We start from the raw sequence: 13,940 nt of genomic DNA on the forward strand, positions 1-13,940 counted from the left end.
AATTACATATCGTACTCTTATTAGTGGCATGCTGTTGGGTCTTCAACATCTATAATACAGCATGCAGACTTTTTTTTGTACTTTTGTTTTGGTTCAGTAGCACGTTGTCTTTTTTTATGGAATTTTAATTATTTTGCTGTTCAAATGCCTCTTTCAGTCCCACAGTTGCAGCTCTAAGATGACCCAGTACAGCCCGTCTCTTACACAGGCATGTCGGCCTCCGTTGGATTTTCATCAGTAGATGGTTTATGACCACAAGGCCTTGTTTGGCAAGGTGTTACCTAGATGGTGGTCCATTCAAGATATATTTTTTACTAAGTTGTACATGAAGACGTCGGGGGGAGATGCTATTCTCGATAAACTTATGGTGCACCTGGCACCACCACTATACCATGTTTAGATTCCCTTATATTGTATGCTTTGCCCATATGCCCCTCAGTTGCACACAGCGTCCATCTGTACTTGTGTTAGTGCTTTGAGCACTGTCCCTAGCAGTCATAATAAACTGCTTCCTCAGTGAAACGTGAGGCTGCATACAAGTAAAGATACAGCTAGTTTTTTTGTTGGTGCACGTCTGCGTGTTGGGTTATTGGGCCTAATTCAGACCTGATTGCTAGGCTGCGTTTTCGTACAGCGGCCGATCAGGTCTAAACTGCGCATGCGTATGCACCGCAATGCACAGGTACAAAGCGGATCGCCGCTCAGCGATGGGTTTGTGCGAAGAATCCATCCTCACGAGCGTTCGCAAGGAGTTTGACAGGAAGAAGGCGTTTGTGGGTGGCTATTGACCGTTTTCTGGGAGTGGTTGGAAAAACGCAGACGGGTGCAAACGTTTGCAGGAGCGGGTGACTGACGTCAATTCTGGTCCCGAACAGGCTGAAGCAATCGCAGCGGCTAAGTCCTGGGCTACTCCGAGAGTGCACAAAATCTGTTTGTACAGCTCTGCTACACATGCGTTCGCACACTTGCAAAGCGAAAACACACTCCCCTATGGGCGGCGACTATGCGAACGCAGGACTGCAAAAATCCCCTAGCGAGCGAACAGGTCTGAATTAGCCCATTATGTCTAGGAATGGACGGAGTACAGACCGGTTAGGACTCAGGACACTATTGGAGAATGTTGGTGGTTTGGATTACAATATTGTCTAGGTATGATAAAGTTGTGACTAGTATTTATGCATTGTTGATCGGAAGACAAACACACACACAGAATCCTTCTGCACGGGCCTCGTTCTGAAATGTTTATTTTATTTTCTTAAAACAAAGTGAATGTGAAAAAAATCCAACACCCTGAAACAGGTAAATGACATGGGGCTGAGGATGAGGATAAAGAAAGGGAGTGGGTGCAGTATTTATACAGGAGACAACATAAACTATGCAATGGAAAGAATAGCAAGAGAAAAGAGCCCCAATATCATATGTTGAGGTATTTGGAAGAATCTCGACTTTTATGGAATTTGATGGAAGATGGAAAATAACAAAACGAAACAAAAAAAAAAAAAAAGACTAAAAAACAAACAAACAATAGACCTTTCTAAACATAAAACATGGTATTCTCCATACAGTACAGGTTACAATATAATATAGAACACAACAGATACATAATAATCTTTAGCCCCAAATTTACACATAGAAACTAAACTTTCTACATAACGTACTCCAAAGCCAGTTGGGTCTCAAAGCAACACAATCTCTTTAATCAGAGCAAAGAGAAGGGTGTAGGGAAGGGAAATTGGGGAGCAAGGGATGTAATTAAATAAAAAAAAAATTAGTCCCTCCTTTTCTGAAGTGAGATACCAGAGCCGGAGAATAATGCACAGGCAACAGCAGCAGTAAATGTTTGGCCTATACCTTTTTGTTACAAAAACAAAACAACAAACAGACAAAAACATACAGCTTCAAAAAGCAATTTATACAACCAAGCAGAGAGGCGGGGTGGGGGAAATAAATCTACAAAGGAATCTAGACAGAAAAATTACTTTGGTACAAATTTCACCAGGATGCAAGCCTACAAAAATATTCCCTTAAAATATATATAAACACGATTTAAATAAAATTTGTTCTTAATTTACCATTTATTTTAGATTTTTATTTACCCCTTCATCCCTGAGTTACTTTGTTTGCTCACTGCAGGGTTTATTTTACCAAGATATAACATTAAGAGGATTTTGTTATTTTTATATTGTGTGTTGCTGTAATTCTGACGAACTGGCGTATGTGGAGAAACTGTAAACTTTAAAAAGATCTTAGTACATCTTGTCATTTCCTAAATCCGCAGAGGTAAGAGGGCCTTGTTGATGTGCCTGTATAAGAAGGAGGCTCTCAGTGCTTGTCTTAATGCTTATATGATGGTAAGTAAACACTTGCAGCGTCAATACGTCTCTCTCTCTCGAACAGGCTGTTTGCTGTAATGTAGGAGCGTTCTATGGATTATACTCTTTAAACATAAGCTCTCAGGAGTGAAGGGGGCTGTACATTAGGAAGCGACAATTGCTTCCTTCCATTAAAAAAAAATAAAATAAGAAAGCTGGGCGTCCTCCCACAGACGTGTGTGGGAAGGCATCAGCACCTTCAGAAACTTTAAATAGCTTCAAATAATAATAATAATTAAAAAAAAGCTTCAAAGCACCAGAGATTTTCACAGTGGGGGTAGCACCGGTTGGCCTTGCCTCACGTTGAACCAGTCACGTCTCTTCATACAAAAAAGCTTTTTATTTCCTTGATCCATTGCAGGAAAAAAAAGGTGGGAAGCTTCTACACTTATTTTTTATTAAATAACATTTATATTATGTTTGTTTTTTTATTATTTTTCTTTACACATTATTTTATATTGCACTTCACAATGCTTTCTGCCTGGATTACCCAAACCGCATGGTCTGTTACCAGCTCCCTGGCAGAAGGGGCGGATAACTGGTGAACGGTGATTTAAAAAAAAAATAAAAAAAAATTGGTTTCATGTGTTTTGTCTCTCACACGTTGCGACTGCTGGACCTCGTCTCTTCTGTATTTTTTTTGGCTAACACGCTTGTCCAGCGAGTGTCAGCCCTGTGCGTAAGGATTCATTTCAGTCTCCTGCCACCCCCTCCCCCAAGTGTCAGTTCTGCTGTGGCACTGGGGGGCTCCAGGTGAGGCTCCAGGTGAATGTGATTAGCTCTACGGTGTTTGTGAGTCATTCTGCACCATTTATTTGTTTAAGATAAGAGGTCGTGTAAGGTCCGAAGTTGCTGGTTCAGAGGTCTGAGGGATGTGGAACCAGCGTAAAGTCTCACAAGAAACAGACGCTCCCGACTTCCAAGTGAAGGTTCTTCCCAGGTTTGGATGGGGGGAGATTTAACACGTCGATGATTGGTAACTGAGTTGGGTCCTGTGTCCGAAAGGTAAAGATTGTTTGATGCCAACGTCCATCTTGCAACTGCAAAATAATGTTTTTGATTAAAATAATCATTCTTCAGAAAATTACAAATAGAAACCTTTTTTTTATTTTGAAGGACATAGATTGATATTTGCTCATCCGTGTAACCCAGTTCCCTAGTAATCACTTACTTTTGTTATGTTAAATCGTTCCTAGTATTTGCAATAAAGCTGAGGCTCTAGCAATATCAGAAGGCCTATTGCACTGGTTCTCAACCTCTGTCCTCAAAACCCCCTCACAGTTCATGTTTACCAGGTCACTCAACAGATGCACAAAGTGTACTCATTACTCACTGATACCCCTTTCAGACAAACAGAAATTACCGGGTGAAGCAGTTCCACCCGGTAATTTCATGAAACACACGGGTCCTTTTTCTGCGTGAAAGGGTCAACCCGTGTTGTAATTCCCGGAACTTCGACCCTGGAATCTACCAGGGTTGGAGAAACGGGAATTTTGACACGGGTTTACCTTTTCACACAGACAAAATACCCGTGTTGATCTGCAAATAACCTGGTCGAAACCCTCGACCCGGTAATTTGCACGTTTGTGTGAAAGGGATGGGGGGGGGGGGGGGGGGGGTCAGGCAGGTCCCGGCAAAATGACCCGGCATTGAATGCGTAATTGCCAGGACTTTCAGACTTTTCTGTCTGAAAGTGGTATGACAGATTTTAAAACATCCAGGGGTGTAGCTAATTATTTCACTTGTGATTCTGTGAGGAGACCTGGAGAACATGTTTGGGCTCCTGAGGACTGAGTTTGAGAACCTGTGGCTTATTGCATTCATTCGTCAAAATAGGCTCTCATGCATCAGTAGGCGATGATGTGGGTAGCTAAGAACATGGAACCAATCATAACACGAGGTTGTTAGCAGCAGTGCAGAGTATTAAATCTCCCAACGCCTTTCTGTTGATGTGTAGGCAACCGTGAAATGGGAGGGGGTGGGAACATCATGTAGCCAATCAGGGCACTTGTACATTGGAGAACAGAGCAGTGATATCAGTCTGCTTTCAAAATGATGTGGGAAGAATGTGGAGCTAAATTCAGTCCTATATAATACAGAGCTCATACATCCACAGGCAGTCATGTCTTAGAACACCCCTGATCCACTGTCCAAATCTGCAGCCCAAATCTGCAGCAGTGACTGGCAGCCGGCTTTTACTATGGCACAAAGCACCACATATATGGATCCTGTATACAGAGGTCCACTTATACAATAAGAGGAGCTTTGATTGTGCAACGAAGAGCAGTTAGAAACATAGAAACATAGAATTTGACGGCAGATAAGAACCACTTGGCCCATCTAGTCTGCCCCTTTTTTTATTTTATCCTTTAGGCAATCTCAACCCTTTTTTAACCTTAATTCTTTGTAAGGATATTCATATGCCTATCCCAAACATGTTTAAATTGCCCTACAGTCTTAGCCTCTACCACCTCTGATGGGAGGCTATTCCACTTATCCACTACCCTTTCTGTGAAGTCATTTTTCCTTAAATTTCCCCTGAACCTCCCCCCCTGCAGTCTCAATGTATGCCCTCGAGTTCTAATACTTCTTTTCCTTTGAAGAATGTTTCCCTCCTGAACTTTGTTAAGACCCTTGGTATAATTGAAAATTTCTATCATGTCCCCCCTTTCCCTTCTCTCCTCCAAACAATACTTGTTAAGATCTTTTAGCCTTTCCGGGTAAGTTTTGTGATGTAGGCCATGTACCATTTTAGTTGCCCTTCTTTGTACACTCTCTAATGTATTTATATCCTTCTGGAGATAGGGTCTCCAGAACTGGACACAGTATTCCAGATGGGGCCGTACCAATGACCTATACAGTGGCATTATCACTTCTTTTTTCCTGCTACTGGTTCCTCTCCCTATGCAACCAAGCATCTGACTTGCCTTTCTCATTGCTTTCCTGCCTTCAAGTCACTTGAAATAGTGACTCCTAAATCCCTTTCCTCCTCAGTAGTTTCCATTATAGTACCCTTGATACTATATTTAGCCTTTGGGTTTTTGAGACCCAAGTGCATGATTTTGCATTTTTTAGCATTAAACTGTAGTTGCCACGTTCTTGACCATTTCTCAAGCCTACCTAGGTTATTTTATCATTTGTTTTACCCCTCCCGGTGTGTCTACCCTGTTGCATATCTTTGTATCATCTGCAAAAAGGCATATCTTCCCTTCAATACCATCTGCAATGTCACCAACAAAGATATGAAAGAGAACTGGACCAAGTACAGATCCCTGGGGTACTCCACTGGTAACATTTCCCTCCATAGATTGCACTCCATTAACTACGACTGTCTGTTTCCTATCCTGTAACCAGGTTCTTATCCATTTAACTGATTTATAATCCACCCCCAGGCTTTCAAGTTTATTTAGCAGTCTGCGATGTGGGACAGTGTCAAATGCCTTACTAAAGTCTAGGTATGCTACATCTACAGCTCCCCCTGATCTATTATTTTCATCACAGTTGACGTAGCTGCGTCTACAGAGGGTGTAAATCTAATTGCATATACAGGATGAGTATCCCTTATCCAAATATTCCGAAATACGGAATTTTTGAGCGAGACTGAGATAGTGAAACCTTTGTTTTCTGATGGCTCAATGTACACAAACTTTGTTTAATACACACAGTTATTAAAAATATTGTATTAAATGACCTTCAGGCTGTGTGTATAAGGTGTATATGAAACATAAATGAATTGTGTGCTTAGACGTGGGTCCCATTGCCATGATATCTCATTATGGTATGCAATTATTCCAAAATACGGAAAAAAATAAGAATTTACTTACCGATAATTCTATTTCTCGGAGTCCGTAGTGGATGCTGGGGTTCCTGAAAGGACCATGGGGAATAGCGGCTCCGCAGGAGACAGGGCACAAAAAGTAAAGCTTTAGGATCAGGTGGTGTGCACTGGCTCCTCCCCCTATGACCCTCCTCCAAGCCTCAGTTAGGATACTGTGCCCGGACGAGCGTACACAATAAGGAAGGATTTTGAATCCCGGGTAAGACTCATACCAGCCACACCAATCACACTGTACAACCTGTGATCTGAACCCAGTTAACAGTATGATAACAGCAGAGCCTCTGAAAAGATGGCTCACAACAATAATAACCCGATTTTTGTAACTATGTACAAGTATTGCAGATAATCCGCACTTGGGATGGGCGCCCAGCATCCACTACGGACTCCGAGAAATAGAATTATCGGTAAGTAAATTCTTATTTTCTCTATCGTCCTAGTGGATGCTGGGGTTCCTGAAAGGACCATGGGGATTATACCAAAGCTCCCAAACGGGCGGGAGAGTGCGGATGACTCTGCAGCACCGAATGAGAGAACTCCAGGTCCTCCTCAGCCAGGGTATCAAATTTGTAGAATTTAGCAAACGTGTTTGCCCCTGACCAAGTAGCTGCTCGGCAAAGTTGTAAAGCCGAGACCCCTCGGGCAGCCGCCCAAGATGAGCCCACTTTCCTTGTGGAATGGGCTTTTACTGATTTTGGCTGTGGCAATCCTGCCACAGAATGTGCAAGCTGAATTGTACTACAAATCCAACGAGCAATCGTCTGCTTAGAAGCAGGAGCACCCAGCTTGTTGGGTGCATACAGGATAAACAGCGAGTCAGATTTTCTGACTCCAGCCGTCCTGGAAACATATATTTTCAAGGCCCTGACAACGTCAAGCAACTTAGAGTCCTCTAAGTCCCTGGTAGCCGCAGGTACCACAATAGGTTGGTTCATGTGAAATGCAGAAACCACCTTAGGTAGAAATTGAGGACGAGTCCTCAATTCCGCTCTGTCAGAATGAAAAATTAAGTAAGGGCTTTTATATGATAAAGCCGCCAATTCTGACACACGCCTGGCTGAAGCCAAGGCTAACAGCATCGACACCTTCCATGTGAGATATTTTAAGTCCACAGTGGAAAGTGGTTCAAACCAATGTGACTTTAGAAAACTCAACACCACATTGAGATCCCAAGGTGCCACTGGAGGCATGTGCAGGACCCCTTTTACAAATGTCTGAACTTCAGGTACTGAAGCCAGTTCTTTCTGGAAGAAAATCGACAGGGCCGAAATTTGAACCTTAATGGACCCTAATTTTAGGCCCATAGACAGTCCTGTTTGCAGGAAATGAAGGAAACGACCCAGTTGAAATTCCTCTGTAGGGGCCTTCTTGGCCTCACACCACGCAACATATTTACGCCAAATGCGGTGATAATGTTTTGCGGTTACGTCCTTCCTGGCTTTGACCAGAGTAGGGATGACTTCTTCTGGAATGCCTTTTTCCCTCAGGATCCGGCGTTCCACCGCCATGCCGTCAAACGCAGCCGCGGTAAGTCTTGGAACAGACAAGGCTCCTGCAGTAGCAGGTCCTTTCTTAGAGGTAGAGGCCACGGTTCGTCCGTGAGCATCTCTTGAAGTTCCGGGTACCAAGTCCGTCTTGGCCAATCCGGAACCACGAGTATAGTTCTTACTCCTCTCCTTCTTATGATTCTCAGTACTTTTGGTATGAGAGGCAGAGGAGGGAACACGTACACCCACGGCGTTACCAGAGCGTCCACTGCTATTGCCTGAGGGTCCCTTGACCTGGCGCAATATCTGTCCAGTTTTTTGTTGAGGCGGGACGCCATCATGTCCACCTTTGGTTTTTCCCAACGGTTTACAATCAGGTGGAAGACTTCTGGGTGAAGTCCCCACTCTCCCGGGTGAAGGTCGTGTCTGCTGAGGAAGTCTGCTTCCCAGTTGTCCACTCCCGGAATGAATACTGCTGACAGTGCTATCACATGATTTTCCGCCCAGCGAAGAATCCTTGCAGCTTCTGCCATTGCCCTCCTGCTTCTCGTGCCGCCCTGTCTGTTTACGTGGGCGACTGACGTGATGTTGTCCGATTGGATCAACACCGCCTGACCCTGAAGCAGAGGTTTTGCTTGACTTAGGGCATTGTAAATGGCCCTTAGTTCCAGAATGTTTATATGAAGAGACGTTTCCAGGCTTGACCACAGGCCCTGGAAATTCCTTCCCTGTGTGACTGCTCCCCAGCCTCTCAGGCTGGCATCCGTGGTTACCAGGATCCAATCCTGAATGCCAAATCTGCGGCCCTCTAGTAGATGAGCACTCTGCAGCCACCACAGGAGAGACACCCTTGTCCTTGGCGACAGGGTTATCCGCTGATGCATCTGCAGATGCGATCCGGACCATTTGTCCAGTAGATCCCACTGAAATGTTCTTGCATGGAATCTTCCGAATGGAATCGCTTCGTAAGAAGCCACCATTTTCCCCAGGACCCTCGTGCACTGATGCACTGAGACCTGTCCTGGTTTTAGGAGGTTCCTGACTAGCTCGGATAACTCCCTGGCCTTCTCCTCCGGGAGAAACACCTTCTTCTGGACTGTGTCCAGAATCATTCCTAGGAACAGTAGACGTGTCGTTGGAATCAGCTGCGATTTTGGAATATTTAGAATCCACCCGTGCTGACGTAACACTACCTGAGATAGTGCTACTCCGACTTCTAACTGTTCCCTGGATCTTGCCCTTATCAGGAGATCGTCCAAGTAAGGGATAATTAAAATGTCTTTTCTTCTTAGAAGAATCATCATTTCGGCCATTACCTTGGTAAAGACCCGAGGTGCCGTGGACAATCCAAACGGCAGCGTCTGAAACTGATAATGACAGTTTTGTACTACAAACCTGAGGTACCCTTGGTGAGAAGGGTATATCGGGACGTGGAGATAAGCATCCTTGATGTCCAGAGACACCATATAGTCCCCTTCTTCCAGGTTTGCTATCACTGCTCTGAGTGACTCCATCTTGAATTTGAACCTTTTTATGTAAGTGTTCAAGGATTTCAGATTTAAAATTGGTCTCACCGAGCCGTCCGGCTTCGGTACCACAAACAGCGTGGAATAATACCCCTTTCCTTGTTGCAGGAGGGGTACCTTGATTATCACCTGCTGGGAATACAGCTTGTGAATGGCTGCCAAAACTGCCTCCCTGTCGGAGGGAGACTTTGGTAAAGCAGACTTCAGGAAACGACGAGGGGGAAACGCCTCGAATTCCAGTTTGTACCCCTGCGATACTACCTGTAGAATCCAGGGATCCACTTGCGAGTGAGCCCACTGCGCGTTGAAATTCTTGAGACGGGCCCCCACCATATCTGAGTCTGCTTGTAAAGCCCCAGCGTCATGCTGAAGACTTGGCAGAAGCAGGGGAGGGCTTCTGCTCCAGTGAAGCGGCTGCATGGTGCAGTCTTTTTCCTCTTCCTCTGCCCCGGGGCAGAAAAGAGTGGCCTTTTGCTCGCTTGTACTTATGGGAACGAAAGGACTGAGTTTGAAAAGACGGTGTCTTTTTCTGCTGATGTGGAGTGACCTGGGGTAAAAAGGTGGATTTTCCAGCCGTTGCCGTAGCCACCAGGTCCGATAGACCAGCCCCAAATAACTCCTCCCCTTTATACGGCAATACTTCCATGTGCCGTTTGGAATCCGCATCCCCTGACCACTGTCGCGTCCATAACGCTCTTCTGGCAGAGATGGACATAGCACTTATTCTTGATGCCAGGGTGCAAATATCCCTCTGTGCATCACGCATATATAGTAGTGCATCCTTTAAATGTTCTATAGTTAACAAAATATTGTCCCTATCCAGGGTATCAATATTCTCGGTCAGGGAATCCGACCATGCGACTCCAGCACTGCACATCCAGGCTGAGGCGATTGCTGGTCGCAGTATAACACCAGTATGTGTGTATATACTTTTTAGGATATTTTCCAGCCTTCTATCAGCTGGTTCTTTGAGGGTAGCCGTATCAGGAGACGGTAACGCTACTTGTTTTGATAAACGTGTGAGCGCCTTATCTACCCTAGGGGGTGTTTCCCAACGCGCCCTAACCTCTGGCGGGAAAGGATATAATGCTAATAATTTTTTAGAAATTAGCTGTTTTTTATCGGGGGAAACCCACGCTTTTTCACACACCTCATTTATTTCCTCTGACTCAGGAAAAAATATTGGTAGTTTTTTCTCTCCCCACATAATACCCTTCTTTGTGGTACTTGTAGTGTCAGAAAGGTTCAATGCCTCTTTCATTGCCGTGATCATGTAACGTGTGGCCCTACTGGACATTACGTTTGTCTCGTCACCGTCGACACTAGACTCAGTATCTGTGTCAGGGTCTGTGTCGACCCACTGAGGTAACGGGCGTTTTAGCGCCCCTGACGGTGTCTGAGACGCCTGGACAGGCACTAATTGATTTGCCGGCTGTCTCATGTCGTCAACAGTTTTCTGCAAATTGCTGACATTATCACTTAATTGTTTAAATACAATCATCCAGTCAGGTGTCGACTCCCTAGGGGGTGACATCACCAACACAGGCAACTGCTCCGCCTCCACATAATTTTCCTCCTCATACATGTCGACACACGCGTACCGACACACAGCACACACACCGGGAATGCTCTGATAGAGGACAGGACCCCACTTAGCCCTTTGGAGAGACAGAGGGAGAGTCTGCCAGCACACACCCAGCGCTATATATATATATATATACAGGGATAACCTTATATAAGTGTTATTCCCTTATAGCTGCTGTTATTATCGTTATTTGCTGCCAAAAATGCCCCCCCTTCTCTTTTTTACCCTGATTCTGAAGCAGGACTGCAGGGGAGAGTCAGGGAGCCGTCCTTCCAGCGGAGCTGTGAGGGAAAATGGCGCTTGTGTGCTGAGGAGATAGGCTCCGCCCCTTCACGACGTCCTTATCTCCCGCTTTTCTGTGTAAAATGGCAGGGGATTAAAATACATCCATATAGCCCAGGAGCTATATGTGATGTATTCTGTTTTGCCACCTAAGGTATTCCGTTATATTGCGTCTCAGGGCGCTCCCCCCCCAGCGCCCTGCACCCTCAGTGACCGGAGTGTGAAGTGTGCTGAGAGCAATGGCGCACAGCTGCGGTGCTGTGCGCTACCTTAGTCTGAAGACAGGATGTCTTCTGCCGCCGATTTCACCGGACCTCTTCGTCTCTTCTGGCTCTGTAAGGGGGACGGCGGCGCGGCTCCGGTGACCCATCCAGGCTGAACCTGTGATCGTCCCTCTGGAGCTAGTGTCCAGTAGCCTAAGAAACCCGATCCACTCTGCACTCAGGTGAGTCCGTTTCTTCTCCCCTTAGTCCCACGATGCAGTGAGCCTGTTGCCAGCAGGACTCACTGAAAATAAAAAAAACCTAACTAAACTTTTATTCTAAGCAGCTCAGGAGAGCCACCTAGATTGCACCCTTCTCGGCCGGGCACAAAAATCTAACTGGGGCTTGGAGGAGGGTCATAGGGGGAGGAGCCAGTGCACACCACCTGATCCTAAAGCTTTACTTTTTGTGCCCTGTCTCCTGCGGAGCCGCTATTCCCCATGGTCCTTTCAGGAACCCCAGCATCCACTAGGACGATAGAGAAATCCAATATCCAAAATACTTCTGGTCCCAAGCATTTTAAATAAGGGATACTCAACCTGTATTAAATTCATGGCTAAATATGCAGTAAGTTTACAGAATCTATACTATATACTTTACTGTAGACATTATACTACTTCAAATAAAGGTAAACCTGAAAAATATTTGCTAAATTGCTTCTGACATTTTTTTTTTTTAACCAGTTTGTTATATTCTGAAAGGGCCTCTTTAAGAACGATAGCAAATAGAGAACAAATTGTAAATAAGCAATAATTGATGATAAATATCTCTTTCTGTGAGATGCGTTCAGGATCCCAGCAGTCGAAATCTAGATTCCTAGAAAACCCTGTAACGTACCATTTTGTATGCTTATGCATACAGAATATAGGCATGCCGCATATCATTTTAATCAGAGTCTGCTTATTTATTATTTATTACCAGTTATTTATATAGCGCACACATATTCAAGAGCGCTTTACAGTTACAGAGACTATTTGCCCATTCACATCAGTCCCTGCCCCAGTGGAGCTTACAATCTATATTCTCTACCACATGTACACACAGACACATTCATACTAGGGTTAATTTGTGTTGGGATCCGATTAACCTACCAGTATATTTTTGGATTGTGGGAGGAAACCGGAGTACCCGGAGGAAACCCACACACGTATGGGGAGAATATACAAAATCCGCACAGGTAGAGCTATGGTGGGAATGGAACCCATGACCTCAGTGCTGTGAGGCAGTAATGCTAACCATTACACCATCCGTATTGCCCTGAATAAGACCCATTTTCGGCAAAAAAGACACCTGACTCTAATGAAGTTGCATGGGACCTGTCGGCTCCCTCACACCAGGCATCTCCTGCTGTGTGGCGTACTGAGGCAGAATGTATGAGGATACATCTGTACAGGGGTTAGGCTGTGGGAGGGGTGGGTAAGAGTTAAAATACATACTGGTATGCATCAGGATTTTGACCATCAGGATGCAGCTGTCGCCATACAGACAGTCGCCATAGTGACTGCCGGGAATTTATAACAAATCCCTTTCTGTGCACTATAAAATTACCAGTGTTAAATAATACTCCTTCTTATATGAAGGATTATTATTATGAGCTAGTTGTATTATAAGAGTTAGTTGTATTATAAGAGGTATACCCCTTTCACACTGCACAAATAACCCCTTATCGACCCGGCATATTGCCTGGTCAACACGGGTCAGCATGCGGTGTGAAAGTGCCATGTCGGAAATCCCAGGTTGCCTGACCCGACAATTCAACCCGGGAATAAAGCAGTGTTATTCCCGGGTTGAATACCAGGTCAATGGCAGCGTAAACGGTCTCTGACCCGTTCACTACATCAGGGAGAGGCGGCGCGGAGATGATCTCATCTCCCAGCGCCGGCTCTGCCTATGCCCCCGGCTCCACCCTCCGCCGCTATGGCAAGCTGCCCGGCATATTGCCAGGCTGGGGAAACCAGCAGCAGCGTCCAATGCCGGATCACACCCAGGAAGGACCCGTTTCCAATTCCTGGGTGGGTTCCGGCATTGGCGGTGTGAAAGGGGTATTCGTTGCATTTTTCCAGCAAGGTATAATGTAACTAATTAGGGGTTGCGGTGACTTGGGGTACTTCGCTCAGTAGAGGGGTGTATTGGTGCACTGTCTAGATGCTTAATCCGGATCCAAACGCAGCTTTTCCAGGCAAATAAATGTAATTGTGCCTAGCCCCTGTGTAGGGCACTGACTTACTTCTCAGTCCATAACTATTCTTGGGCAGCTAGTCTGCAAATGAAAAGTCTCTCATATAGGGCAGAATACAATTGTTTATCGAACCTGATTTCCCGTCAAAAGCGTCGGGAGATCGTGGTGAGTTATATATTCAATTTTGTTTTTATTATCACATTTGTCACACCCAGAGAGGTCAAATTTTTTTAATTATATAATCAGTTTATTAAGAGTTTTAAAAGACATTAACAAAGAAAGAAAACATCTATACAGTTCCAAATACAGAAATACCGACACAAATAAAACTAATAAACACAAATCAAATTGTACAGATGTCAAAAGAAGAGGTAGCAACCCTGCAGAGGCGAGTGGAAGCGTCAGAGGTAA

At 44.9% G+C, this 13,940-nt stretch overlaps 1 protein-coding gene across 1 annotated transcript in view; it reads right to left on the minus strand.

The window, feature by feature from the left end:
- Positions 1-1,227: 1,227 nt before the first annotated feature.
- COL27A1 (collagen type XXVII alpha 1 chain) overlaps positions 1,228-13,940 on the minus strand; it is a 453,351-nt gene continuing 440,638 nt past the window's right edge. The window contains exon 61 of the mRNA XM_063936676.1: positions 1,228-3,412. Within this exon, the coding sequence (XP_063792746.1) occupies positions 3,266-3,412 (147 nt within the window). The 3' untranslated portion in view covers positions 1,228-3,265. The remainder of the gene's footprint in view (positions 3,413-13,940) is intronic.

This window comes from Pseudophryne corroboree, chromosome 8, assembly GCF_028390025.1.
Source record: "Pseudophryne corroboree isolate aPseCor3 chromosome 8, aPseCor3.hap2, whole genome shotgun sequence".
In the NCBI taxonomy this organism is placed as follows: domain Eukaryota; kingdom Metazoa; phylum Chordata; class Amphibia; order Anura; family Myobatrachidae; genus Pseudophryne; species Pseudophryne corroboree.